Raw genomic sequence first — 25,916 nt, forward strand, 5'->3', positions numbered from 1 at the left:
ACGCGCCCAGGGCCTACCGGCACCGCCGAAGCCTTTTTGTTTTTTGCAACAACGCATCTCGAACGCCAATCAATGCTCGTCGCGATTACAATCACAAACGACGACAGGCAACGCACAGCGTTCACAAACAGCGCCACAATAGCCACGCTCTGATGGAGAGGGCGGCGGCTATCGGCGCCACGTCGCCTTTCGACGCGTCTTTCGGGAGGCCGAACCTGTTGGGCAGCCAGGAGGTGAACATCTTGCACCTCGCCGACCTCTTGCAGGTGCACGACCACGACCACGAGGATGAGGACGACGCAGCGGAGGTCGTGGGTGACGAGACTTCGGTTCCCGTCGCCTTTGAAGCGAGGCCCGACGGCAGACACGCTTTGCCGGCGCCGAGAGCCGGCCAAGAGGTGAAGCAGCTGAGCACAACTTTCATCATTTCGATTTAAAGCTTTCGTGAGTGCAGGGATTCATCTTCTTGGTTCTTTCGGTAAAGTCACGTAGAAAGGAAATAATACAATAATACAAATTTATAAAAATAAAACAATAAAATAATTATGAAATAAAATAAAATATACAAATAAAATAAAAACATAAAATAAAAATAGAATAAAAAACATAATAAAATAATTATTTCCCTTCTACGTGACTTTACCGAAAGAACCAAGAAGAACATTCATCATCTTCGTGCGGCGTTGTCACGATCGCCCTCCATCGCACGAAGCAAACCCCGACCACAACTCCATCGATCCAAATCTCAGTAGTTTACTTCTACATCCTCATTTTTCGTATTCCATTGTCTTTATTGTCATCCATTTCATATACTCCACTTTGATTTAATTTGATGCAGGAGGATTGTTTTCTCCGCGTCGTCCGTGTGTTTCCCTCCACGTTTAGAAACACGCTTTTAAGAGTATTTGGCTGATAGAAATTCCCACGTGATAAGCCACTTCGTTGAGCTATCATTTGTGATAGCCAGCACGCTTTTAAAAAACAGCTACACAGCTCAATGGGCCTTACCTGGTAAAATGAGAATAGTTTTGAGTTTCCTTCATAAACCCAGCCTCTTCGCAACCATCGATCACGACGTTTCGATCGCTTGTGTTGCGATCTAAACGTCGTGATTTATTATTTTTATATCTACGTGACTTTACCGAAAGACCCAAGGAGTATGAATTCCTGCAGTCACGAAAGCTTTAAATCAAGCCCCGTGGAGATAAAGTTGAATTATAACAATAGGTTTTTACCCTTTCTGGCAATAAAACAGGTGTTAAGATGTTAAAACACCGAACAGAATAATTTTTCAAGGAATCCTGTCTGCATTAACCACATGTACTTGTGGTGAACATGCAAACAAAAAAACATTGCTTTGATAATTAATATCGACATTGTCTTTGAAACTGATTGGGCCACGCAAGAGACAGCTTTATTTAGAGCCAAAAGGCGAACAGCACAAAGACAATGCACTGTCAGGGTATTTATAGCTCGGGTGAGCAGCTACAATATGGGACCTTTCGTGCCAGTATCAAAATATAACAATAGGTTCTACCCTTTCTGGCAATAAAACAGGTGTTAAGATGTTAAAACACCAAACAGAATAATTTTTCAAGGAATGCTGCCTACATTAACCACACTTACTTGTGGTGAACATGCACCCAAAGAAACATGCTCCGGCAATATATGCATTGTCTTTGAAACTGATTGGTCCACACCATGTAACGCTAACTTCTGGGTGCGACGCAAACTACACCGCCCAGTCATGCAACAGGCCCACCTTAGTATGAGCTCACTCGCAGTACGTTTACCCCACTCGCATAACTCGTGGGGGCAAGGCGATGCCTTGGCCCCCCCTGGTGGCCAAAGCTACAAGTTGGGGCCCCCTTGACAATCCCAATGAGATGTTTTCAACAGTGTAAAATAACAAAATAAATATTCTAAACGCGGTTTAAATGTATTTTATGAAAATGCTTAATAATGTTATGTAGGAAAGAGGAGCCGTGATATATACCCTAGTTGCAATCGTGCGAAACAAATTAAATGTTGGGGCCCCACCTGACCAATTGCCGCACCCTCTGAGCTGATAATGTACTTACTACGCCACTGCTTCGATTCTTTTTGTGTATCTGTGTCACCTGCAGCTCCGAGTGGTCGAGGTGCTGGATCAGGATACAGCGGCTCATGGTCTCTCCTGCCTTGGCCACTCGGCTCTGGGCACAGATCTGGTGTACCTCCACCTGGCACTCCCCGTGAGGACAATATTCAGATGTATTACAGCAGAAGCTGGATTTAAGCACACTGTACATGAACACATATCTGATTTAGGCATCATGTCCTTACAATACGCTGGTGTGGAGAAGCCAATGGCAAATTTCTGATACAGGTAGACTTCAATATAAGTACCGTATAGCTGGACTTACTCCCATGGGGTCTGATTTTATGCGGGTACTACTGAATTAAAATGAGCTCATTTAGAAGCCATATGCTATGATTTATGAACGAAAACCTCACTGAGTTTCCAAAAAAAAATTGAAGGATTATCCAGTGTTAAGATGTTTGGCACTTATGTTATGTGGGAGGAAATCAGAATGCCCAGAGAAAACACACACTCACAGAAGATGTATGGTGTCATGCTTTTACTGCCACCTTGAAGCCTACTTGCATCCCAGTGAGTTTGGAGGGTTTGACACATCTTTGTGATACACCATCCCTGATCTCCAAAGTGCTGGATCACAGGCTCGCACCTCCAATTAGCACGGTTGGCTACGTATCATGCGAAATAAGTTCAACAACATACATACATTAAGTTAGTGATTTTCATCCAGAGTAACATACCTAGTAATATATTACATGTGGACGCAAGTCCAAATGTTCAAGCTTTACAACTTGACCACACGGTTATTGTTAGTAGAATAACTTTGTACTCGTATGTATTTATAGATGTGTGGTGATTATAATTTAAAATATTTCACACGTATTTTTGTATTTGCATTCATTTACTCTACAGGGGTATGGGCTCAAAGATATTGGGATTCTATCTGGCTATGTTCACATACAAAAACTGGACCTTTCTCACAATAAGATTAAAGGTAAGAGAGACACATTTTAATTATTATGTTTTTGCCTTTTATCATACGCTTGAATGAGTTTGCAATAATACTATTTTGCAACTTTGTTATTCTTACCAGAACATTGCATAAACTGTTGTTGTTTCCATCTTGAATATATTTCAGAGCTTTCTATTCTTGGCAACATGCCATATCTTGTGGAACTGAAGGTCTCGCATAACCAGCTGACAAAGCTATTTGAATTTTCTACTCTCCGTTTCCTCAAGGTAAGTTGTTTGGAGAAGCAAACGCATTTACCAAATTGCATGTGAGTGTACTTTTGCGTTTACCATCAATACATTGTTTTCATTGACTTGTTTGTTAATACGTTGCCGTAATATTTGTTGTGCAACCTTATTTTTCCTCTATAGGAGGCTGATTTCTCATACAACACCATCAGTGAGATGAAGGATCTGTCTGCTTACAAATCCCTCACAAAGCTTGTTCTTGACAGTATCCTTTGGCATGTGCATTTGAGGTGCATGAATTAATTGTCACGACCTCATTACATGTTTACTTTCGATGTTTGCCCATTTAAAATATGTACAGTTGTATAACTATTAGACCTGTAAAGATATGCCAGTGATGAGATTCGATGAATTGTCAAGATTTGGGGTTGCCACTATTCAAGAAGCAAGGATATATGTTTTACATGTTAGTGCACTATAACACCCCTAGTGACTGCATGGGTCACGTGAGCTCATTACATACAGCATATACAAATTGAACACAATCGATGCACAAATACGATTCTATGCACGGCTTGTCAGCGTAATACATTTTCATCCATGAATTGATGTAGCATTACACTTTGTACAGATACTATACTGTAATTCTTCTTTTGGTATTTAATATTGTCTCTTTATGCAGGCCATATCTTGGTTTGTTTCAACTCCATTTGGCTATTATTCCTCAACCGCCGTCTGCCCTGCCAGACAACAACATCAGTGAAATCATCGGTCTGGAGGAGTGCGGCAGCCTGGCTTATCTAAGCCTCGCACACAACCGCATTCGGCGTCTCGATGGGCTGGGCAGCCTTCCTCTGCGCTATCTCTGTCTGGTGCGTTGGACGATTGTCCCGTTTTCCGGGATAGCTGTGTGTCTGCGTATTGTCCACTTCCAACGTTTGTTGGTGCAGGTTGCACGGAAACGTATCGAAGCGTCGTGTTTTTAAAGACCACACTGTGCGACACTGAAATGCATAACCTGGGGGGAGTTTATTACCCCTTCGGAATTTAAATATACAGGATGTTATTGTGTTCATTAGAGAGGCAACCACCTAAGAAAAATAACAGGTTTGGAAAAACTCTGGAAGCTCGAGAAAGTGGACCTGTCTGGCAACAAGATACGGAGCCTCAAGGGACTGGAGGGACACTACCGCTTGCAGGAGTTGGACATGGAAGGGAATCAGGTCTGTGGCACCTATATAGCCTAACCCTATGGCATCTCATACATATTCTACTGCTGGCTGGATGAGGGCCTCTCTACACCATGGGGGTTGACCATACTTCACAACGCTGGTCCATGCGGGTTGGTGAAGGTGAGATGCATAGAAGTATCATACAACAATTAATTTAGCTGAACTGCCTTCTGCTGTCCCCCATTTAGTCCTGCAGCCTATACAGTATGAATGATGATCATACATATGCATGGTGGTTGGCATTTCAAGGACTTTCCAGTCTTTAGCCGGCTTAGCTTTTGAGATCTAACAAGATTGGGCACATTCCAGGTTATTTGGACAGTTCATTACCCCAACCGCACTCCCGATTATCACGGTTGGCTATCCTGAATGCCTGCCACAGTATCCCTTTCCAATCTTCCTCTGAGAGCTTTACATGAGCCAAAGGAATGTGATAATTCAGCCCCTCCATAATTCAATGTATATTTATTTTTAAAAATTGGCCCAAAATCATAAAATGTAACTATAAACAACTGTATTGACATCATTATAAGTTTCATCAGTCACTCAGTCACTCTATAAATGGGAATTTCCACTATTTTGAAGATATACATTTCAGACACTTCAAAGATTATGGCTAATCATTTTTATATTAATTATGTGGCTTTTTACTTGGGCATAGTATGTCACTCAATTAAAATTATATTTGAGAAATAGAGGCGTTTTTTTCTTAATATTTTTAGATAAGAGATAAATGCTCATAAAAGACCACGGCGTGGAACGTAGTAACATTTTCATCCGTGCTGGGAAGCTGACAATGCATTCAGCTTCGTTCATGTGTCAAACTATTGATTTCCATATATAATCCATATTTTCAAAAGCTATAGACCAGGGGTCCCCAACCCCTGGGTCGCGGACCGGTACCGGTCGGTGGCTTGTTAGGAACAGGGCTGCATGGCAGGAGGTGAGAGCGGTGAGTCCGCACGTGGCCTGCTCCCATTATTTTATTATTTACCACTTCCGTCTGCGCCTATTTTCCGCACTGTGCACTTGTCTCAGTCACAGTTTTGGTGAGCCCACAAGCTGCTAACCCCTAGCCAGAATGAGTAAAAAACAAACGTCGCTGGAGAACTTCTTTGAAAAGGGGGAAAGACCCAATGATGAACCCCCCCCCCCCCCGGTTCCGTGAAAAAATTGTCTTCCATGAAACCGGTCCCTTGTGCCAAAAAGGTTGGTGACCGCTGCTATAGATAACTACCTTCAGAATGCAGTGTTAGGATGAGTCTGACATTTAAGACTGAGGTTCCCTAATTGTGAAATTGCCCATATAACAATTACATTTAGTGCATGTGCAGTTCAGTGCATGTGCCATGAGTCTAATAATTGATCTTAATCCATGAATTGTTACATCCATAATGAACATCCTTGCCAGTGGATGTGCATTTTGAGTGGTCGGCTTTGATGTCTGCAGGTCACGGAACTGGCCGAGGTGAAGTACATTAAGGACCTGTCACTACTGAGGGTGCTGAATCTGCTGCGAAACCCAGTGCAGGTGAGTGAGTACCTGAGTACTAGTTTCCCTTCATTTTACGTTCACATCTAAAACTTCTAAACAAACAAGATGCTGGGCCGGCAGTTATTCCAACACTATCCCTTGAAGTGGTATTGTCATAATTTGTCAACTTTTTATTGAAATTCTCAGTCAACCTTCATTCAGTGAGATGTTGCTCACTGTTGGTCCCCATTATCTGGAACTCCTTTTCCCCTGCCATCCATGCTGTCGACTTCCTGCCCAGTTCAAGTATAGGCTCAAGACATTCGTTTTCCCCTCTACCTATGGCTGATTCCCTCTATGAAAGAAATATGATTGTTGTTTCTCTACAGTCTTAAGATGCAGTTGCATTTAGATGTTATGCAATTCCAAATTGCATTGTAAATTGTAAAATCATTTCACGTGGTTTGGAGGAGATACAGTAATATAATTTGTGATTTTTCAAGTGTCTAAATGTGGCCGCATCGCAATTTTTGCATACAAAGGGGGAGGGGGGGTGTGGTTTGAGAGGAAATAGGAAAGGTAAGTTGTTGTTAAGGTTATTTTCTTCGGGGATGGAGTGCAGTAAGATAGCGAGCAAAATGAGATGCCATTATGGTTAGGTGTGAATGAAAACACTACGAGAAACGAGGCAAAGAGGAATTGATTAATCTTCGGCTTTTACCTGTACAGTGCAAAGGAGTTGGCATTGCAGATTAATCGAGATGTAATTTCAGGTGATGGGGCAGCAGCAGGTAAGGAGAGATGACGTTCCCCGAGTTGAGCTTCTGAGATTCATCCGTTGGATAAAAATAATTTTGGTCCATTTGTAATCGGTCTTTGGTAGAAGTTATTTGTGTAAAATGACTTTCTGCATTTTCCTACTCAAAATTATGATTATTTGGATTGTACTGTGTTTTGCCATGCAGTCCCATTGTAGTAGTTTCTGTATAAAAAACACAACAATTGATCGAGTGCGTGTGCACGGTTACACAGCGCAGCACCGCCACCCCACGGTTGGAGAGGTTCCCTGCCGCGTACCAAGTGAAATCTCACACTTTGTGAAGCTGTCGTGAGGAATGGGGATGGGCAGTGGTGGGATGGGTGGACAGACTCACAGCACACCGTATAGTTTATTTGGTTTGTACAATAGCACGCACACATTCTTCACAAACTAATCTGTGCATTACATAGGTTCACATGACCGACTCGCATGGGAAGGCGTTTATCCAGCAGTGGAATGACAATAAGCCATACAAAATTTACAGTGTATAATATATTGATTATAAGAATTGCACATCGAGTTATAATTTATAAGAATACCGTTATACTCGTTGGTTTTTTCGGTAAAGTCACGTATGTAGAAATAAAATAAAATTTACCGAAAAAACCAGAGTATAATTTCTGCAGTCACGAAAGCTTCAATTCTAGATTAAGACGACCTTGATTTGAAGCTTTCGTGACTGCAGGAATCCATACTCTTTGGTTCTTTCGGTAAAGTCACGTAGGTAGAAAATAAAATAAAACAAAAAATAAAATAAATCACGACGTTTCGGGCGCAACACAAGCGTCCGTCATCTTTCCCACCTGATGACGGACGCTTGTGTTGCGCCCGAAACGTCGTGATTTATTTTATTTTCTACCTACGTGACTTTACCGAAAGAACCAAAGAGTATTAAGACTACCGTTGTCATCTTTGTGTTGGGGAGAGGTGTAATGAAAATGTTGCTGTGTACAGAGTGGACTGTGAGGTGTGGCTAGCACATGTCAGTGAATAGATGGGGTTGAATGGGGCCACCTCTTGTTTATATAATACCAACTCCTATGATTGGCACGGACTCCAATATCTTGACCATTTATTAAAGCCGTAAGCTTCTGTGTGTGTATACGTGAGTCATTACATGTGTGTATGTATTTAATTTTACTTCCCGTGTGTTAAATCCACTGCTGGATTTGGGTCTCCCCATACCTTTTCAATCATAGGGGTTGTTTGTATTTGACCACTGTGGTCAGTGCGGGTTGTTGAAGGCAGCCAGAACCTGTGCGGAAATCGCTCACTGCTGATGTTAACCGTGGCCAGGAATCAAACTCAGGATTTGCGGGTTAATTGTGCAGCGTGGTAGCTACTGTGACACTTCTCTCCCCAAGTATATAATCCCACACACAATTGGGAACATTCTGCTCACTGGTTACTCATAAACTATAATTTGCTACATTTGAAATAAAATGTTTGAATAAAACCTAATTACATTGTTAAAGGCATCCGTATAATATAGTGTTTTTCACTAATTTTCAGAGGGACAGACACTTTTGGCGATAAGACATCAATTTGAAGGCTGCCACACATTTGAAACCATTGGGTTTGACAGCACAATGGGGTGTTTTCACATTTGTGTATTGTGGAGGCCTCAACACATCAGAGGCCGCCAGTGGCCTGCGGGCCTTGCAATGAAGAACACTGGTATAATGCAAATGCGTATTGCGGAGTGTACGCCACTGTTCCACTGTGTGGCCGCATGCCGGCCGTCTGGGAGCGAGCAGGAGAGTCCAGGACACCGCATCGCCGCCGTGTTCCAGCTGCAGACGCTTGTGGAGCTTGACCTCCGCCGGGTCACCGTGGAGGAGAAGGTGAGGGGCCGGGTCGAACACATCCAACAATCTTTTCATGATTTTAATATTTACGACAATTTTTAATTGAGAAGAAAATCTAAACTTAGATGTACATTTAGATGTACACACCTTGTGTGTAAATGTACTGCTGAATGAGGGCCTCCCCTCACCATAGGGGTTATGTTGGTTATTTGACCATACTTCACCACACTGGTCAATACAGGTTGGGGAAGGCAGGGAGAATAGACGTGGGAATGCAGAATTTCAATAAAACAATGGAAGTTGGCGACCTGGTATATGCAATGCATCATTATTTTAAACAATTAACACAAGTGTACAAGCCAAACAGTATACATACATGAAGTGTGTATTCATAATAACAACTCACTGCTCTTCTAATGTACAGTTGTGCAAGGATTGCTCCCATTATTGATCATGTGATACGTCTGTCATCTAGTGGAACAATCTGGGGTGAAAATATTGTAGCTGATGGTCAGGGACATGCTCCATTAACTACAAAAATGTTAACGAAATTGCGCTGAGATAGGTTATAGTAATATAAAGTCTCTCCTTTTTGAAACACCCTCATGGTGTAGTTTTTTACATATTTTAATTGAGAAGTGTCCCGGAAATATATATTTTTATAAACCACAATTGTATTACCCAGGAAGCAAACTTTTGTTAAGAGTAGACAGATTAAGTGGGCGAGAAAGTAAATAACTTTAGATCAATGTTCGGCTATTTGTGGGGAGATGATACTGTAAAAAAGAACACTATCTAATGTGTGATCGTAAAGTGTTCCAGTGGGCTATCTTACGAAATATATGGATGATCAACTTTGTTCCAGGACACCCCTCAGTTTATAGCCAGTCAATTTCTTATTGTCTCAACGAAGATTATTAGAAGAAGAGGACTAATAGGTGTATGTGTGTGTGTATTGTGCGAGGTGGCTGCTGTCAACAGGTTTAACCCTTCTCCGGAGATGGTAGCTGCGCGGGACCACGTGATCCAGGTGGTTTATAGCACGCTGCAGCCACAAAGAGTCCTTGACAGGTAGGTCTCACTTCCACAGGTTTCAAACAAACACGAGCAAAAAATGTGTACGAAATCTTGATTTTAAGCTTTTGTGACTGCAGGAATCCATACTCTTTCGTTCTTTCGGTAAAGTCACGTAGGTAGAAAAATAAAATAAATCACGACGTTTCGGGCACAACACAAGCATCCGTCATCAGGTGGGAAAGCATGGCCTGCTGCTGATGCAGACTTTTTACTTTACCGAAAGCACCAAAGAGTATGTATACGAAAAGCACTCGGGCTTTGCATGTTATGCAAAAACCATCATCAGCAGTTTCTGAAGAACTGCATTGTTGTCCTCTTGTTTTCAGTCACACATGAAATAAACATATTTCTGTCCCAAGATAGGGATAAGTTAAAATACGTCAAAATAACATAGAATTATTGTCGTAATAGTCTAACGTGAAGTGCCCTTCAAACAGCACGGGTGGATATACTGTGTCCCGCATTTAGTGGGTTTTTTGGGTGGAAAAAAAAAGAATAAATTGGACAAAAAAAATGCACTCTCTCAAAAGCTCAAAAATGTAACCATGGGGAAGGTGGACCCAGGACCGGTTCACACACCACTTTCCACTGATGTAGGCTGCGTCCTGGAATTGAACTCGGCATGCTGGCTTCATTTCACAGTCTTCTGACCACTGCTCCACCCCTGGCGTCTATCGAATAGATTAACCTCGGGGCCATGCTTTTGATCGTGCACCAAAAAAAATACAAAAATAATAAATTACGCTTAAGATAGTGTAAGCCGACCCAAACATATTTGCAACCTCGTTTTGTTAAATCACTTCCTTCCAGCCACAAGGGAGGGGTGCGGTGGATTGAGGGGAGGAGCCGAGCTCACAGAGCTGCACCATAGAACAGGACTCGAGTTGTGTGGTGCAATACAAGGCCCAGCATGGATCGGGTCCAGTTTGTGCCTTTTCTGTCGATAACTGAATGTTTAAGATCGCACGACTGTAACCCAGTGCTCTCAAGGTGAAGGTTGGTGGGTCACGTGGATATGTGAAGCTCTTAAACATGTTCAGTTGAAAGGTGGGCAAGAAATTGCAGCACAACAAATGGGTTCCTGAATCTGTTTTTTGTGGAATTTTCATCATTATCCCCTTTCAAGTTTTCTCTAGGTTCCTGAGTTTCCTCCCACACGTCAACAATCATTTGTGGAATTGACCGAATAATGCAATGCACTACTCTTCGGGAAAAATAATATACAGACTCACCAAATCAAATGTGTTCTATGACTGTTTTGAGACAATATAGCTTAGATGCTTAAATAAGGTTAAGAGAATCTGGAAATGTGCGCCACGGTGGTGAGATGTTAACTACCTCGCTTTGTATGCCGGAGGTCGTGGGTTCGATCCCGACTCTGATGCCTGTATATTTGCAGTTTGCATGTTTTCCCAATGGTCTCATATATTTTTCTCCGGGTCCTCCAGTTTTTTCCTCCATGTTTAGAAACGTGTTTAGAGTATTTCGCTCCTGAAAATGTACACCTAATAAGCCACTTCGTTGAGCTATCATAGTTTATCGTTTTCAAATAATGTAATAGTTTAGTTTAGTGTGTAGTTCAGTGGAAAATGTACATGTAAATAGTCAGTCTGTTTCCCCTTCCAAAGCCTCTCTGTTGCATTCCTTCATGCCCGCCCCCGAGACGCAATTACTTGTGCCTCCCACTCGCAGCACCCTGCCGTCGCTGGACACGCCGTACCCCATGGTCGTTTTGACGGGGCCCAGGGCGTCCGGCAAGCGCGAGCTCAATCACCGCATCTGCCGCGAATTCTGCGAATTTTTGGGCTATGGGTGAGTGTGATCGGGCACTGAGTGAGTGGCTGTCAAGATCGTGCGCTCACTTCTTCCGGCTGTTTCTGTTGTTGTTTCTCAGAGTCCTTTGTGCCTTACTTAGCAGCCTCCGATTGGCAAGGTCTGCTCCTGCGATTTGCACGGTTGGCTACGTATGGTGCGAAAGAAATTCAACATACATACAGCAGCCTTTAAACAATTATTGACTTGTATCTGCCATGGGGATGTGGAATTTACGCTACGGCTCAGGGTTGTGAAGGCACCATGAGCTCATTGTTTCATTGGTAAAAATTACTTCACAATGCTGAGTTCTGAAACACTTTTCTCTTTATTGTTTCCTTTGCAGCTACTGAAAAGAAATTAGTGACATTTTAAGTGATTTGAAGTGCCTTTGAGCAAATCGCCTGGAATGCATCCGATTTCTTCAGATCTTGGACACTAAGCAGGCTTGAGCCTGAATTGTCTTGGATGGGTGACCACCATGCACAGTGATTGTTATACATTGCTTTGGGGTCACGTGGTGGGCAGCAGCAGGCAGTGCAGCAGAATGCATTGCTATCTTGTACGTCTGTGCTCCCCCGTATATGCTCCCAACCTTCACCAAACTGCAATAACCAGCGTGGTGAAGTCTATTCAAATACCCCCCCACAACATGTACGGTGCGGGTGGGCCTTTATCTAGCAGTGAATAGACAAAGGGATGTACACGTGATTGTATAAGTGATGACCACTCACTAACCCCACTATGGTTTGCTTTCTGCAGTGTTTCCCACACGACCAGAAGTCCCTACCCTGGGGAGCAGGATGGAAAAGACTACCACTTTGTGACCAAGGAGACCTTTGAGAGGCTAGTCTGTGATGTAAGGCATTTGCTTACGTCATCACCAGTCTAAAAATATTTCAGCCAAATGTATTCATATTATGTGTGAAATGAGCAATTTGGAATGGTGTTGTGCTGAAAGTGTTGATGATATTCTATGAACCAGAGTACATTTTTAGGTGGCTGTGTAGTTTAGGGGTCAGTACTCGGCTGTTACTGCTGAGATCCTGGGTTTGAATCTGGGCAGACACAAAGGTGATTCAACTGGGTTATTAAATGTAGTGAATTAGTTGGTCTCAGCCCAATCACCAATGAGGGCACAAAAAAACCCCGTCACATTAAATGTAGTTTTTTTACTTGAGTTGGTCGGAGGCCGTCGGCTCTCAACCGCTCATAAATAAAGTTCACGTATCTCAGCAACACTCCACGCTTGGCACGCCACGCCATGCCACGCCATGCCAGGAACTTACGCCAATTCTTTGGAACTTTGATTGCAGGGAAAGTTTCTGCAAACAGAGAAGTACGACGGGCACAGCTACGGATTGAGCATCGAGGATGTTGAAGCTCTTGCCAGGGATGGGCTGGCGTGTGCCGTGCACATGGAGCTGGAGGTATGGACCAGGTAGTTGCGTTGCTTTTACCCGTGGTGGGTTCACTGCTGTTGACAGATCCGGAAAATACATCAAAATCATCTTAACAGCCTGTCATATAAAAAAACACGTTAAGTTAAGTTGCTGTATTTGTAGTGGGTGTACAAATACTAAACTAAACTATTTTTTTTATTTTACTAGATAAGGCGCGCTGAGCTATATCGCTCTTTTTCAGAAGTGACCTGGCCACAAATGATAGCTCAACAAAGTGGCTTATCGTGTGGAAATGTATAGCAGCCAAATACTCTAAATGCACGTTGATTCTAAATGTGGAAGGAAAAATCGGAGGACCACGTGACCATGGGGAGAGACATGCAATCTCCACATATACAGGCATCAGGGTTGGGATCGATCCCACGACCTCATGCCAGGCAAGGGAGTCAACATCTCGCAATTGTGGCGTGGAGTGGTGGCGCAGTGGATATCACACTGCACCATGAGCCTGGTGACTGCAGTTTCATTCCCAGCCATGGCTAACATCAATGGCGAGTGTATCTGAACCCAGACCCTGGGCCATCCCATATTCACCAAGCCTCAGTGCCTTAGAGTCATAGGAGTATGTTCAAACAACCCACTTGGTCAACCCAATGTGGGGAGGCTTTCATCCAGTAGTGAATTGATACCTGGATAAAAGCGCACATAATATAAGCACAGTTCTCAAACAAGCAACACATGCGACTTCTGATACAAACAGACTACTTCGGATATAGGCTCAGCTGGTCTAGCTCCCAAGTGAGTGCTTACATTCAGCTTTTACTCTCTGATTATTAGCAGCTGTTTAGCAGTCAAATGACGTGATGATGGATAGGAATGCGTTGTGGCCAATGCAGGGAGCGCGTAGCCTCAAGCGGACGTACTTCGAGCCTCGCTACTTGCTGGTCGTACCCCTGGACCGGAAGCGCTACGAAAGACGGCTGCTGCAGCGTGGACTCTACGACAAGTCCCAGATGGAGGCGTCGCTCGCCGGTCTGGACGCTTGCCTCGCCGTCAACCAGGATATGCCGGGCTTCTTCGACGCAGTCATCGTCTCAGGTGACAGCTACGTACGGTGCAAAAGAAGTTCAACGTGCGTACATAGCATACGGAGGGCACCTTGTGCCTTTTGGTGTTTGTTTTGATGGTAGTGTTCGTTTTACTCCGGGAAATGTTTGGTAAGTAACGAGCCGTTAATCCAAAACATTTCTCTTCCTGCTTATTCCCTTGCACTGCTCGACTTTGGAATTCCCTCTCGTTGTTTATTTTTGCAAGCTCTCATAACCTTGCTTAATTCAAGAAACATGATGACCCTTATCTAGTACATATTTGATATTCTTGTTTGTTGCTGGCCGTTTGACCATTTGGGCCTATTGGATTATTGTTCAAATAGTGTGGAGAGCTTGGGTCCGTTGCAATGATTCGCGTTGAGCTCTGCTTGTGGCCTCGCTCCAAATTTTACTGATGCTAGTCCGCCCACACTCTGTACATTTGGATGATCGGTGGCCACAATTGTTGTTGTTGTTCATGTACTCTGAGAGTATTTCATTAAGCAAAGATCCATCCATCGATTTGCTTGGACAGCAGAGGTCCATTGCATTGATCTATGGTGACCTAATTTGCATATGGCCTTTTCCCATGTTTCATTGACAGTAGCAGTTGTGGAGTCACTGACGATTTGATGGATTCACGATAGGTGAAGGCGACCACGATGTCTCTGACGGGTCATTGAGGGACGTCTGCCTGACCAGACATCGGTAGTTATCTTTCGGGCTTTAAGATGTCACTGCTGAACCTCAGGGCTTTATGAACAGTTTCGATATGTCCAAGTGCGATGTGTCCGAAGAGTACAAGTTGTCTGATTTACGCAAAAAGTAAAGTACAAAATTTTTTTTTCAGAGAACACTTGTTAGCATCAACATGATGCATTGGATATTGCTTCACATCGTCACCCTCTTGTCCCAGCAGCCCACAAGCTGCTGAATTCCGGCAGCATGGAGGTATTGCGATTGGTCTCTAATAAATGACCATACCACTGCTCTCACAGCCTTCATTACTGTCGAACCACCTTTGTCATGTTCCTGGATTGCATTGCCACAGATGACCTGGAGGTGGCCTACTCCAAGCTGCGTGAGCTCATGTGCCAGTACATGGGTCTGGAGCCACCCCAGTCAGGGGCCCAGTCAGCACACCAGGACGCGGGTCACGTGGTGCCGCCTCGCCTCGGCAGCACAGGCGAACGACCGACCTCTGCCACCCTCTCGCGTCTCACATGGACCAAAGGCCCATCGCCCCAGCCGCGCGAGAACATGCAATACCTGTCCAGGCTGCAGTCCAAGATGCAGCCCCAGCTCACGTCTTTGGTACTGCCTGACGCGTAGAGTGAGGTCTTTTCCAGTTTAGGAATTTGACAAAAAGGGCCACATCGCGCTGGCCCAGCTTCCGCTCGGTTTTCATTTATGTTGGAGACTAAAAAATACATCTAATTGACGCTCTAAAGTATGGACAGTTGAAAATACAAAATTATTATGGTGAAATATTTGTAACCTAATGTAATCTAAGCATACAGAATGTAGACCGTTAAAAAAGTTTTCTCCACTTTAAAATGTTGAACCTATTTGTCAGACTTGATTCATTCTTGTGTGTTTGTTTCTCCACTCACATGCCAGCAGTACCTAATTTCTGGACTTGTAATAAGGCCCTCATCCAGCAGCGGATTAGCAAAGGCCTTTAGTTGTACCAATGAATTCCCTCCCCTGTGATTTAATGAATTGCCATGGCTCGTGGTCATGATTCATTTCAAGAATATAAAAATGTTTGTCTTGTATTTTTCGTCTCGCGTGTATTGTTTCACTTTGTTGTGTCTTGATCTCCCTCCTGAACCAGATTTTTGGATTCCTATAATGTTTTATTGTACAATGTTACGTATGTGTTGTACATCCAGAAATAAATCTATAACCAAATCACCCGAAATGCACCTCATTTCACCAGATCTTAGAAGCAAAGCAGGGTTATTAATTTGATGGTTGACCAAGTTATATTAAATAGGTGTGTTATGGGACTACGTTGTAGGCAGCATATGGCAGTGCAGCAAAATTAATGCTTGTACTGTATTTCAATGCTCCCAAGGTCTGTGCTCCCCACCTTTAACCTACATTGACCAGAGTGGTGAAGTATGGTCAATTCACCCTCACGGCCTGCGCGGTTTAGGGAGGGCCTTCATCCAGCAGTGTGTTCACAAAGAGGCTGAACAAACGTGCAAAAAACACCAGCTTCAGCTGTGTAGCCTGGTGGTGATATTTGTCCATTCTGTTTGCAGGAGGAGGCATCTCTCCTGGTTCGCCAACAGGCAGCACGCGACGCTGTAACAGGAAAGGCTCTCAGTGCCAACTCCAAGCTCCTGGGCAGGTGCGCTCTGAGGCTTTGTCATTCACAAGTTTACATCCATAAATATAGTATTCGCTCGGCTAAACGGACATTGTTTAATATGATCCAGATATGATTTAGATACAGCAAATCTACACGAGCTCTCTACTGAAGCCCTCTCCACAAGCCATCTGAGCTACGGATTCGTGCCCACGTATGGATTACTCTGGGATTTGTAGTTGTACTTTGCAGACAGTTTTACATTTGTAAGATGGGTTGTAGATAGATATTAAACTGTCACGTTACTTGTTTTTTGTACCTTGTTTCGATATCCTTACTATTATATTTTTTTCTAATTTACTATTAAGGTTGAAAGTGTTTATGCATTTGCTGTTTCTGCCTGTTTGTCCATAATGGAGAGTGCGGGCACAATAACTCGTAAAGCTGAACCATTGTGTTGCATACTCTATAATAGAGTTGTACTGCTTTTAGGGACTTGCCTTGTTGACAACTGGTCAACTGGATCAAAGGACCTCCCAAAACCAGTATTTAAATAGCAAGACGGAACTTCTCTTGCTATTTAAATACATCCGAAGACAAATTAATGTTGGAAGGCGTTACAAAATTCATGCGTATGCATTCATTTTCTTTAGTTTTTAATTCATAGATTCAGCATGTGCCTTTCCGTGCATATATACTCTGCTGGACTCTGACCCCAAATCTTGACAGTTCATCAAATTACTGCACCAGGCTTTTGACGGTGGGGAGGGGTTTTCAGATTTTAATTATTACGTGGATTTTTTAAAAGTTGCTTAATAAATGATGTTTCTCTATAAATGCATTCACATTTGAGGTTGTAATTGACCTAATGACGATGCATGATTGTGGCAAACCTGCAGTGGTCCCAAGTCAGCACCTGCCACACTGTTGGGTGCCAACACTCATTCTGCCAACCACAACGACGGTGCCAACACAGGCAAAAGGTAACGTTCCAGCGGGGCCACATGTCCACACCCACGATCTGTGTTCACCTCTTATGTGTAAATGTACAGCACTCTTGTCGATCCATTGCTGTATAAAGGCGGCCTCCTCATGCTGTGTGGGTACTGTGGGATATTGACCACACTTCACGCTGGTCTGTGCGGGTTGGTGATCATGGAGGCATAGAGCATGGCATAGTAAGGCAAAGGCATCTTGCTGGGCTTCTGTCTGCTGACAAGGTTGCCTAACAGCAGCTTAGAACGCCAGTTGTGTTCTTGTTGGTCACCAATCGAACCACTATCCAGGCTCAATTTTGCTTAGCTTCTGAGATCTGATGAGATCGGCACATTCTGGGTGATTTGTTCATAAGTTTAACGTGTAGGCTTTCGCGACCAATATTATCCATAATAGAGTTTTTTGGGGTTGGATTGCGTAAATATAAATGGCCATAAACCGTGCTCAATCGTTGTGTCCTAAATATGTTTATATTATAACAGAAGATGCAATCCAAAGTCTGAACCACTCTAAACCGAGAGTTCCCAACCTTGGCTGTTTGTCCTGGGCCCTCTTGTCACATGTGTCATTATGGCACTGGCGACATCGGTGCAACATTGCTGTTACACATGCCATGACAACAGCAATGCAGTGGCATCACAAATATTAACCAATTCACTAACTTTAACGTGTATATTCTCAGCCTGGGATACATCATAGGCACATTTCTACGTTGCATTTTGGAATACTAGGAGGGTCCATCATTGTGGAGTTGGCATGATTATTTTGGGCGTGGCTACCTAAGTAGTGGGCGGGGTTTATCGAGGGAGTAGCGACACGACCTGAGTCGTGTGTGGGACCAATGTCAGAAAGAATGGTGGGGCACTTGCTGTGTGTGGGGCTAGTGGTTGAGTGGGTGTGGCTATGTAAAAGTTGGCAGGGCTGACAGATGGAGGTGCTTCCATATCATGGGCATGTGCCGGTTGAGTCTGCCAGACATGTTGGTACCTTGTCTTAGCAAGAATCTACAATTGAATGAAGAGTACAATAGGCTCGCTTTCTGACTTATTGTCCCTACGTTGCACTCGCAAGGCCTCTGGGGTCTCAGGTGAGCCTCGGCTCCACGGAGCTGTCGTTGGCCAGAGCCCTGTCGGACGGCGCGTCGGATGAGTGGACGGCCTCGCTCTCGGGCCTCAACAGCCACCGTGAAGGCGACTTGGACGCCGCCGATGAAGATGACGATGACTACGGGGATGGCGACGGTCTGGCCCTGCAGCGTGGTGGGGATGGACAGGTGGAATCGCTGGACGTGAGAGCTCTGAGTCGCTCGGACCGCAGCCTCACAGGTACGTGTTTGTGAGCGAGGACCAGGACGCGCGTCTTGTACGTTCACTTGCGTTCTCGGCTACCTTTCAGCTTTTTTTCCCATTTTGTTTGTTAATGGCCATGTTACATTTTTTAAAAATCAGATCTGTCCATACCAAGGAACAAAATTTGTTAATGTTTGGGGAAACACGTTTTGATTGTGTAATTTATAAAATGTACTTTTGGCAGGAAAGGCACTTAGGCTATTTCTCGTTGTGTATATGTGGACATGTACATCCATTTTATAAATCCACTGTTGGATGAGGGCATTCATATGCTGTCATTGCGGCTGTTAGATCATACTTCACCACGCTGGGCAGTGTAGATATAGGATTTGGAACAGAGCACAGTGACAATGGCTATCGCTACGCTGCCCTCTGCTGCTCGCTATATAGCCCTGCTTAGCTTGTTTGTGCAAGGTGGTTGTCCATCGTTTCACTATCCGGGCGCAACCCTGCCGAGCTTCCGAGTTCTGACAAGATCGGGCACATTCCAGTTGATCTGGTCATAGGACTTCAAGTATGGATGCAACATGTAACGATGTTTCCGTAGCGTAATAGCAGTTCAGAGATCGCCAATTTGATCTCCCTTTGTGGCAGTTAAAAAAATGATGCAGTATTCTTAAATCCCCCGCCTATTTCCATCCAGCAGTATAAAGGGTTGGACCACAGTTAGTTGATTGGCAGGTCACGTATGGTGGGGTGGGATGGGGATGGTTTAGTTTTATTAGTGTTTGGGTGATGTTTACCTTTCTTGTACTTTGCACGATGTTTTTTGTAATGATTGTTGTAACGTTCTTACCCGCTACTACTGGGCATCTGTGAAAGAGCTTTATAGCTCATCGGATGCCTCCAGTATAAATAATTATTCTTATTGTGCGTTCCCATCTTTTCCAATGTCTGACCAGTGAGGAAGCATCAGTTACCATCTAAAGTGGGCTCTTTAGACGAGGACTTTCTGCCAGCAGTGGCATGAACAAGAAATTGTAGGGTTGTACTTTTAAACGTTTATAAAAAAAATATCGCCCAAGTTAATTCCGCTCGACGCGCCTGTTTTTTTTTTACTCGATTTCCCACTTCCCCCACGTGAACCACGCCGCCCGACAGAGTCAGAAGGCGGACCGCTGGCCCCCCGGCCTCGCCCCAGCGAGGTGGTAGATGCGCTCCGTGCACCGCGTGCACCGCGTGAGCCCGAGGCGTCCCCATCACCCAAACCTGTGCTGCCGCCCATCCCGGCCGGCCGTGTTGAAGAAGGCGACAACGCGTCTCCGCAATAAAATAAACTTTTATTTTACTTTAACAGGTAAGGCCCCACTGAGCTATGTAGCTCTTTTTCAGAAGTGACCTGCCCACGAATATCTCAACAAAGTGGCTTATCATCACGTGGAAGCACTCTCACGTCCCACACTGTCCCCCCCCCGTCACCCACGCTCACTTTGATTGCTGATTTGAAGCGTGGAATCCAGTCGGCAGGTGAGATGTGGCATCTTGCAAACTTAAGGTTTGGCACGATAGTCAGGATATTGTTGAGAGTTTACATGGTCGTAGTGTTAGTACTGGAAAGAGTGCCTGGATAGGTGGTGTGAGACTCGTGTAGAATCGTCGTCACTGTTTGTGTACAATGTCATTACACTGCTAGATGAGGGCCTCCCCACACCGTTCGTGCCATGGCAATTATTTGACCATATTTCACCACACTGGTCAGTGCACCCTGGTGAAGGTAGAGCGCATAGATGTGGGAGCATAATACAGTACAATGGATTTTGGCGGATTCACCTCTGCTTTGCACAACGTAGCTCTGCAGCAGTCTAAAACACCAATCCATGCACTCTCCAGGCAAAAACCTGCTTCGCTTGAGATATGACATTGGGCCCCATTCCAGGTGATTTGGTTATTGGCCTTTGAGCACTTTCATTAGCTATCAATCGGGCACGTAGTGATGCATCATTAATTCAATTAGATTCTTGCCCTCAGAATACATGCATTGTGCATGTAAAAATGTATTATTTTAAATCCCCACATGCTTTATATTCATGTGTTTATGTGACTGGTTCATGCACTTGAGGAATGAAAAAAAATTAACCCGTAAAAACAAAGTTTTTCACTATAAATCCTTTATATGCGTGGCGGCTAGAGTCCTCTCGTCCTCTGGCTTGAGATGGCTGACACCTATGGGTCAGATGAATGGCTGGCACCATTAAGCCATTGGTAATTAAATATAATTTATTTTTTCCTACAAAGTGTAAAATTTTGGAAAAATGTTTTCACGAAAATACATTGCCACGCACGAGTCTGTGTGCAAAATGTCAGCTCGATTGGATCACGGGAAGTGGGTTAAAAAACGACCGAAAGATTTGCACGGTCGTAAGCAAGCAAGCAAGCAAACTTAATATAAAGGATTTAAAAATAGACTTGCATCAAATAGGGATGTCAGATTGTGACCGTTCATGGAATCGTGCGGGGTGACGAGTCATCACATGCCTTTCGTCGTCACCGTCATCAAGATTAACTTACCAGCATAATCATCAAGCTTCTTGTTAGCGATGGTCAACAGTGAATCAAAGTAACTTGAGGCTTTCGTTTTTTAGTCTTTGTGCACAAGCAGTACAGTCCATTATTAAAGAGTACCATTCGTAATGTATATTAGACTTGATATTTATTCACTCATAAATTACAACACAGACTAATATATCCTGAACTTTTTGACGGTCATTAACTATATCAGTCTCATTGTTCTCAGGCTTTTAGAGGAAGAACACTTACGCGTGAACTTTATTACACGTGCGCTTTGCGCCACATACAGTTACACATAGCCAGCGACCATTATTAGGCCATCGCGGGCAGAGTTTGGGAATCGATTGGATGTAAATCGCTGGACAATGCTGGCAAGGACTGCAGGATTCAGTGCAAAATGACGACCTCATGACCAAACATTGCAGCATACAAACACTGCATTCCAGTTCAAGCAATAGTATGTGCACATAGGTATAAAAGTACATCATGACTTGACAATTGGCGATAATAATGAGATACAGCCTTACAATAATTACCTGGACGGACACATTATTCTGGATTTTTTTGTAATTAAGTTTTCAGTTAAAACATAATCAAAATACCTTGGCAAACGGGAGTGAAAATCAGTTTTAATGAATATTGTTAACCCTTTAAAATTCTGTATTTCTAACTAAACGTTCATCCTTTGTCGTTCAACCACTCCCAAGTCAGGCCATACCCCTATTACAGCATCACACTTTCACACACAAACCTAACAGCCCTTGAGCCATTGGCCAACAAATGGCTTAGCGGTACCACCCAGGATGGCGAATGCTAACCACTGCTTAGTTTTAGTATTTTATCTCTGCATTACAAACACGTGTGATAGCAAGGTCACCGTGGTTGCCTTTTCTGAAGAAAGAACGGTAAAAGACTACCTTGGTAGAGTAAAACCTTGGATTGCGAGCATAATTCCTTCCGGAAACGTGTTTGTAATCCAAAGCACTCGTATATCAAAGCGCTCGTACATCAGTTGTGATCACGTGACACTCGGCAGACAAAGCGTATACACGTACTACTCGTGTTGCAAGACCTCGCTCGTTTATCAAATTAATATTTGTTTAAAAATTTTGCTCGTCTTGCAAAACACTCGCAGACCAAGTTACTCGCAATGCAAGGTTTTACTGTATACATATTTGACAGGAAATATTATTTTGGGGGAAAGAAAAAGTGAAAACGCATTTGCCGAACATGCAAACATCTAGGCAGTGCGTATGCGAAAGACTCTATACACGCTAAGATATCTGCCCATGGTGGATACCAACAGAATTTTCCACCTCAGGTGGTACCGACCAAGCCCTCGGCTCATGCGCTATAACACAAGTGCACACCTGCAAACGCAGGCAACAGAAAGTGCACAACCCTGTGCATGTACGAGAGAACTTGGCCTCATATGGCAATGACCCTTGACCTTACCGCTCGTGATGGTAATGATATCTCCCAAGAACACAGAATTTCACTTTGATGAACCTGGCCGTGCGAGGTTCATGTCTGTCGTTTCATTGTACGGTCCCGACGGCCGTTAATACCAGCAAGTTGGTGAGGATTGTAACAGACTCAAAGTTATCGGGAAGTAAAGTATATTTACACATTTCAACGATGCATTCCTATTCTGCACGCAATATATGTGCACAAGGACTCTTTAATGCGTATAATTGTACTTATTAATCTAAAATAAACTTTTTTCTGTGCAGTAGGCAGTTATCAAGTATTTTTTTCTCTATCTGAAATAATGATGCAACCCATAGAAACAAAACAAATAACTAGTAAATGGGGACCTATGCTGTGCCTTTGGCTATTTGACACGAGTTTGAAGCTTCATTAATGAGGAAAAAAACAATTATGATTCACATGCACGAAGAAATACAGGAGTGAAGCCACAGTAACATCACTGGAGCGTGCACGATTGGCACCTTGAATGCTTTTTTTAATTAAGACTTAAAACTCACGATGGACTGCAACACAGACCAGTTAAGTATAACTTGGTTTTAAATTTGATCCAAATTTACTTTTTTTGTTCGAATGGTTGCACAAGTGCCAGTCCTTTGTGTCCAGTGACCAACCCACGCTGATCAGCGTGGTGAAGTATAACCAATGTGGCATGGGGGAGGGGCCTTCATCCAGCAATGGTTTCATGAATGGTTTTAAATTACTTAAAGTGCCATTTTTCTGATTAAAAGTGATTTGAAAAACAATAGATGTCCTTCCAAAGCACGTATTCTACTCGGAAACACGGTAAAACATATTTACATCCTTTATATTGTTGAAAACATTAATTTCGAATGCACTGAATATACCTAAAATTTAAATCGTGTATGCATGCCTAATTGCATCAAATTCCAAACAGCTCTTTATCAGGATGCAACTGTAAAAACAACATGGGATATCACAGCTTACAAGCCAGTCAGATTGTTTATGGAAACAATTGGGTTACGGAAATCAAAGACTCTAAATTTACACGATTTTTTTTAATGAGTGGAGCCATTTCTCCTACTTCTTAACGGAAATCAATTTTACAACAGCTATTTCAGTTTTTGGATTGTAATCTTTCCTTCAATGCAAACTGCTCACAATGTATGCCCCCTCCCACAACGGAAGATATATTTGTAGGGGGGAAAAAAACTGAATCAGAATCTTGATTTAGATTGGAAAAATCTGATGAGCTATGAAGCTCATTTTCACAGATGTTCAGTATGGGCGGGTCTCTGACATCCTTTTCAATGCCCCCCATGGCGGGGGCCGGGGGGAGGGGCCGGGGGGCGGGGGGAGCTGCCACCAATGAGCCTTACCAGGGCCTCTACTGCCCCTTCTGCTTCTCCGGCACTGGCACTTTGGCGGGGGTCGACGTGTAGATGTAGAGCAGTGTTCCCAGGAAGGTGACGCCAGTGCCCAGCCAGTGCCATGTCGTGAAGGCGTTCTTAAAGATGAGGATGGACAGGATGAGGCTGATGAACTTGCGGAGCGTCACCACCAGCGTGACGGTGAGCGACGCGCACTCCGTGGTGAGCACGAACACCGCGCGGATGCACACGTACCTGCGAAGGGGACGTTTAAGGAAAGCGTACGTGCTTAAAGGGCCTGCCAGATTTACACAGCAGGACGTCCGTGGAAGAGGTGGACTTGAAGGCAAGGGGGGGGACTATAGGGGGATAAATAGGCTGAGAGCATGGGTTGGGGGCAACCAAAATAACAAGAGCAGCCATTTTTTTCAAATTTGGTCCAAAAAAACCTCTGTATTCGTAAAGATGCAATGCACGTGAATACGAGACGTTGGGTCCTTAATAAATAACGTCACGAAGCAGTCCTTAAAGAGCCACATGCGGCTCCGGAGCCGCGGGTTGCAGAACCCTGGCTTAGCGCTACCGATTTACTGGAGTACAGAGCTATTGCACCCGCATAGTTGAAATCAGTGGCGTAGCTATTTTAGTGTGAAGGCAGTTCAACTGCACCAGAAGCCGGAAGGGACCCAAGCTGCCACTCTGTGAAGATGGGGGGAGGGGGCGAAATGACAAAGGATACTGGGTGATGATGTTGAGCAGCAGCATCAGCCACATCTCCGGCACGGCCAGGTCCAGCCAAGGCAGCGTCACCGGCGCTAAATGTTCAGATACAACATGAAAGTGGCGAAGAGAGAACGTCAACTCGCGTGGTAGTTCGGTTTTCACTTTGCCAAAACCTTGAGCAACTCCTGGCCAGCTAGGGCTTACCCGATTGGCTGAAGAGCACCCCTTGGTTGTAAATGTCTTTGGCCAGCAGCAAGAAACCTGGCAGGGGCAAAGCGTGCTGGAGAGAAACAAAAATCCATAATGTCTTAGCTGTTGGACGCTTTTAATAAACGCTAAACCGTAGTGTGCAACAGGAATTGACTAAGAGCAGCTGGTGTAAAAATGGTTTGTTCTATTAAATTCCCTGTACACTGAGTCATACAGTAAAGCTGCCGAGAGGTTTCTTTGTGCAAACAAACCTCGTGGGTTTTAAATAAAACCATATTACAAATATAGCTCACTTGAGGGGCTGTGCTCTAGTTTCCTAGAGTCAATTTCATAGCATCCAATAAACTGTACAGAAACCCAATACAGCACATCACAGTACACCCCTTTCATTTATGAGACCACTGATGCTTGGATACGCAGCATTTGGACTTTGGGGAGTCTGCACGATAAAAGGAGGCACTTTTGAACCTTTAGCCAGCTTTATTTTTATACCATTGTTTTCATTACCAACCAACATATCACAGAATAATAAAAACCCCAGCCATGTATACCAAAGGTTAACAAACACTTTGGAGTGAAACGATAATCACGGCAACTTTATTGTCATAAGCCGATTGATACAGAGAGCAGCTGTATTGCACCAGTGAGGGGACGGTGGGGGGGGGAATAAGGCCCACGGTGGTGAACCTTGAACTCAAGAGACAGTCACGCAAAACCACTCAGAGGTTCATACCAAACCACCAGAATCCAGGGCCTAGTCAGCCATCAAACACCTGAAGAACAATCACAACAAGCTAGCAAGCCAGTCCATAAAGGGAGGCTTCCGCTTCTGTCAAGGGATTTGAGTGGACGCAGAAGTGTGTTCACACAAACACGTGTAAGAATGGAGAACGGTTATTTTACTTTAAGTATTTAATTTCCACATTTGCCCAAAAGCTATGCAGACCCGGGAAACGGCGTTCGAGAGTTGTGAGGTAAGTTCCGTAGTGACTGATTTAGG

At 43.9% G+C, this 25,916-nt stretch overlaps 2 protein-coding genes across 2 annotated transcripts in view; one reads left to right on the forward strand and one right to left on the reverse strand.

Moving 5' to 3' along the window:
- On the forward strand, positions 1-21,578 carry LRGUK (leucine rich repeats and guanylate kinase domain containing). Its single transcript, XM_078612334.1, has 19 exons — positions 1-398; positions 2,127-2,234; positions 2,993-3,074; positions 3,219-3,319; positions 3,464-3,545; positions 4,028-4,152; positions 4,360-4,503; positions 5,963-6,043; positions 8,564-8,650; positions 9,579-9,685; positions 11,384-11,503; positions 12,266-12,362; positions 12,820-12,933; positions 13,803-14,004; positions 15,046-15,308; positions 16,265-16,353; positions 17,211-17,294; positions 18,379-18,632; positions 19,758-21,578. The coding sequence occupies exons 1-19, from the start codon at positions 153-155 to the stop codon at positions 19,925-19,927; spliced, it is 2,556 nt and encodes an 851-aa protein (XP_078468460.1). The 5' UTR covers positions 1-152; the 3' UTR covers positions 19,928-21,578.
- SLC35B4 (solute carrier family 35 member B4) overlaps positions 21,290-25,916 on the reverse strand; it is an 11,489-nt gene continuing 6,862 nt past the window's right edge. Inside the window, exons 8-10 of the mRNA XM_078612335.1 lie at positions 24,911-24,986; positions 24,723-24,798; positions 21,290-24,238 (exon numbers count right to left, since the gene is read on the reverse strand). Of these exons, the coding sequence (XP_078468461.1) occupies positions 24,001-24,238; positions 24,723-24,798; positions 24,911-24,986 (390 nt within the window). The 3' untranslated portion in view covers positions 21,290-24,000. The remainder of the gene's footprint in view (positions 24,239-24,722; positions 24,799-24,910; positions 24,987-25,916) is intronic.

Source organism: Lampetra planeri, chromosome 38 (genome assembly GCF_965212315.1).
Source record: "Lampetra planeri chromosome 38, kcLamPlan1.2.h2, whole genome shotgun sequence".
NCBI lineage: Eukaryota > Metazoa > Chordata > Hyperoartia > Petromyzontiformes > Petromyzontidae > Lampetra > Lampetra planeri.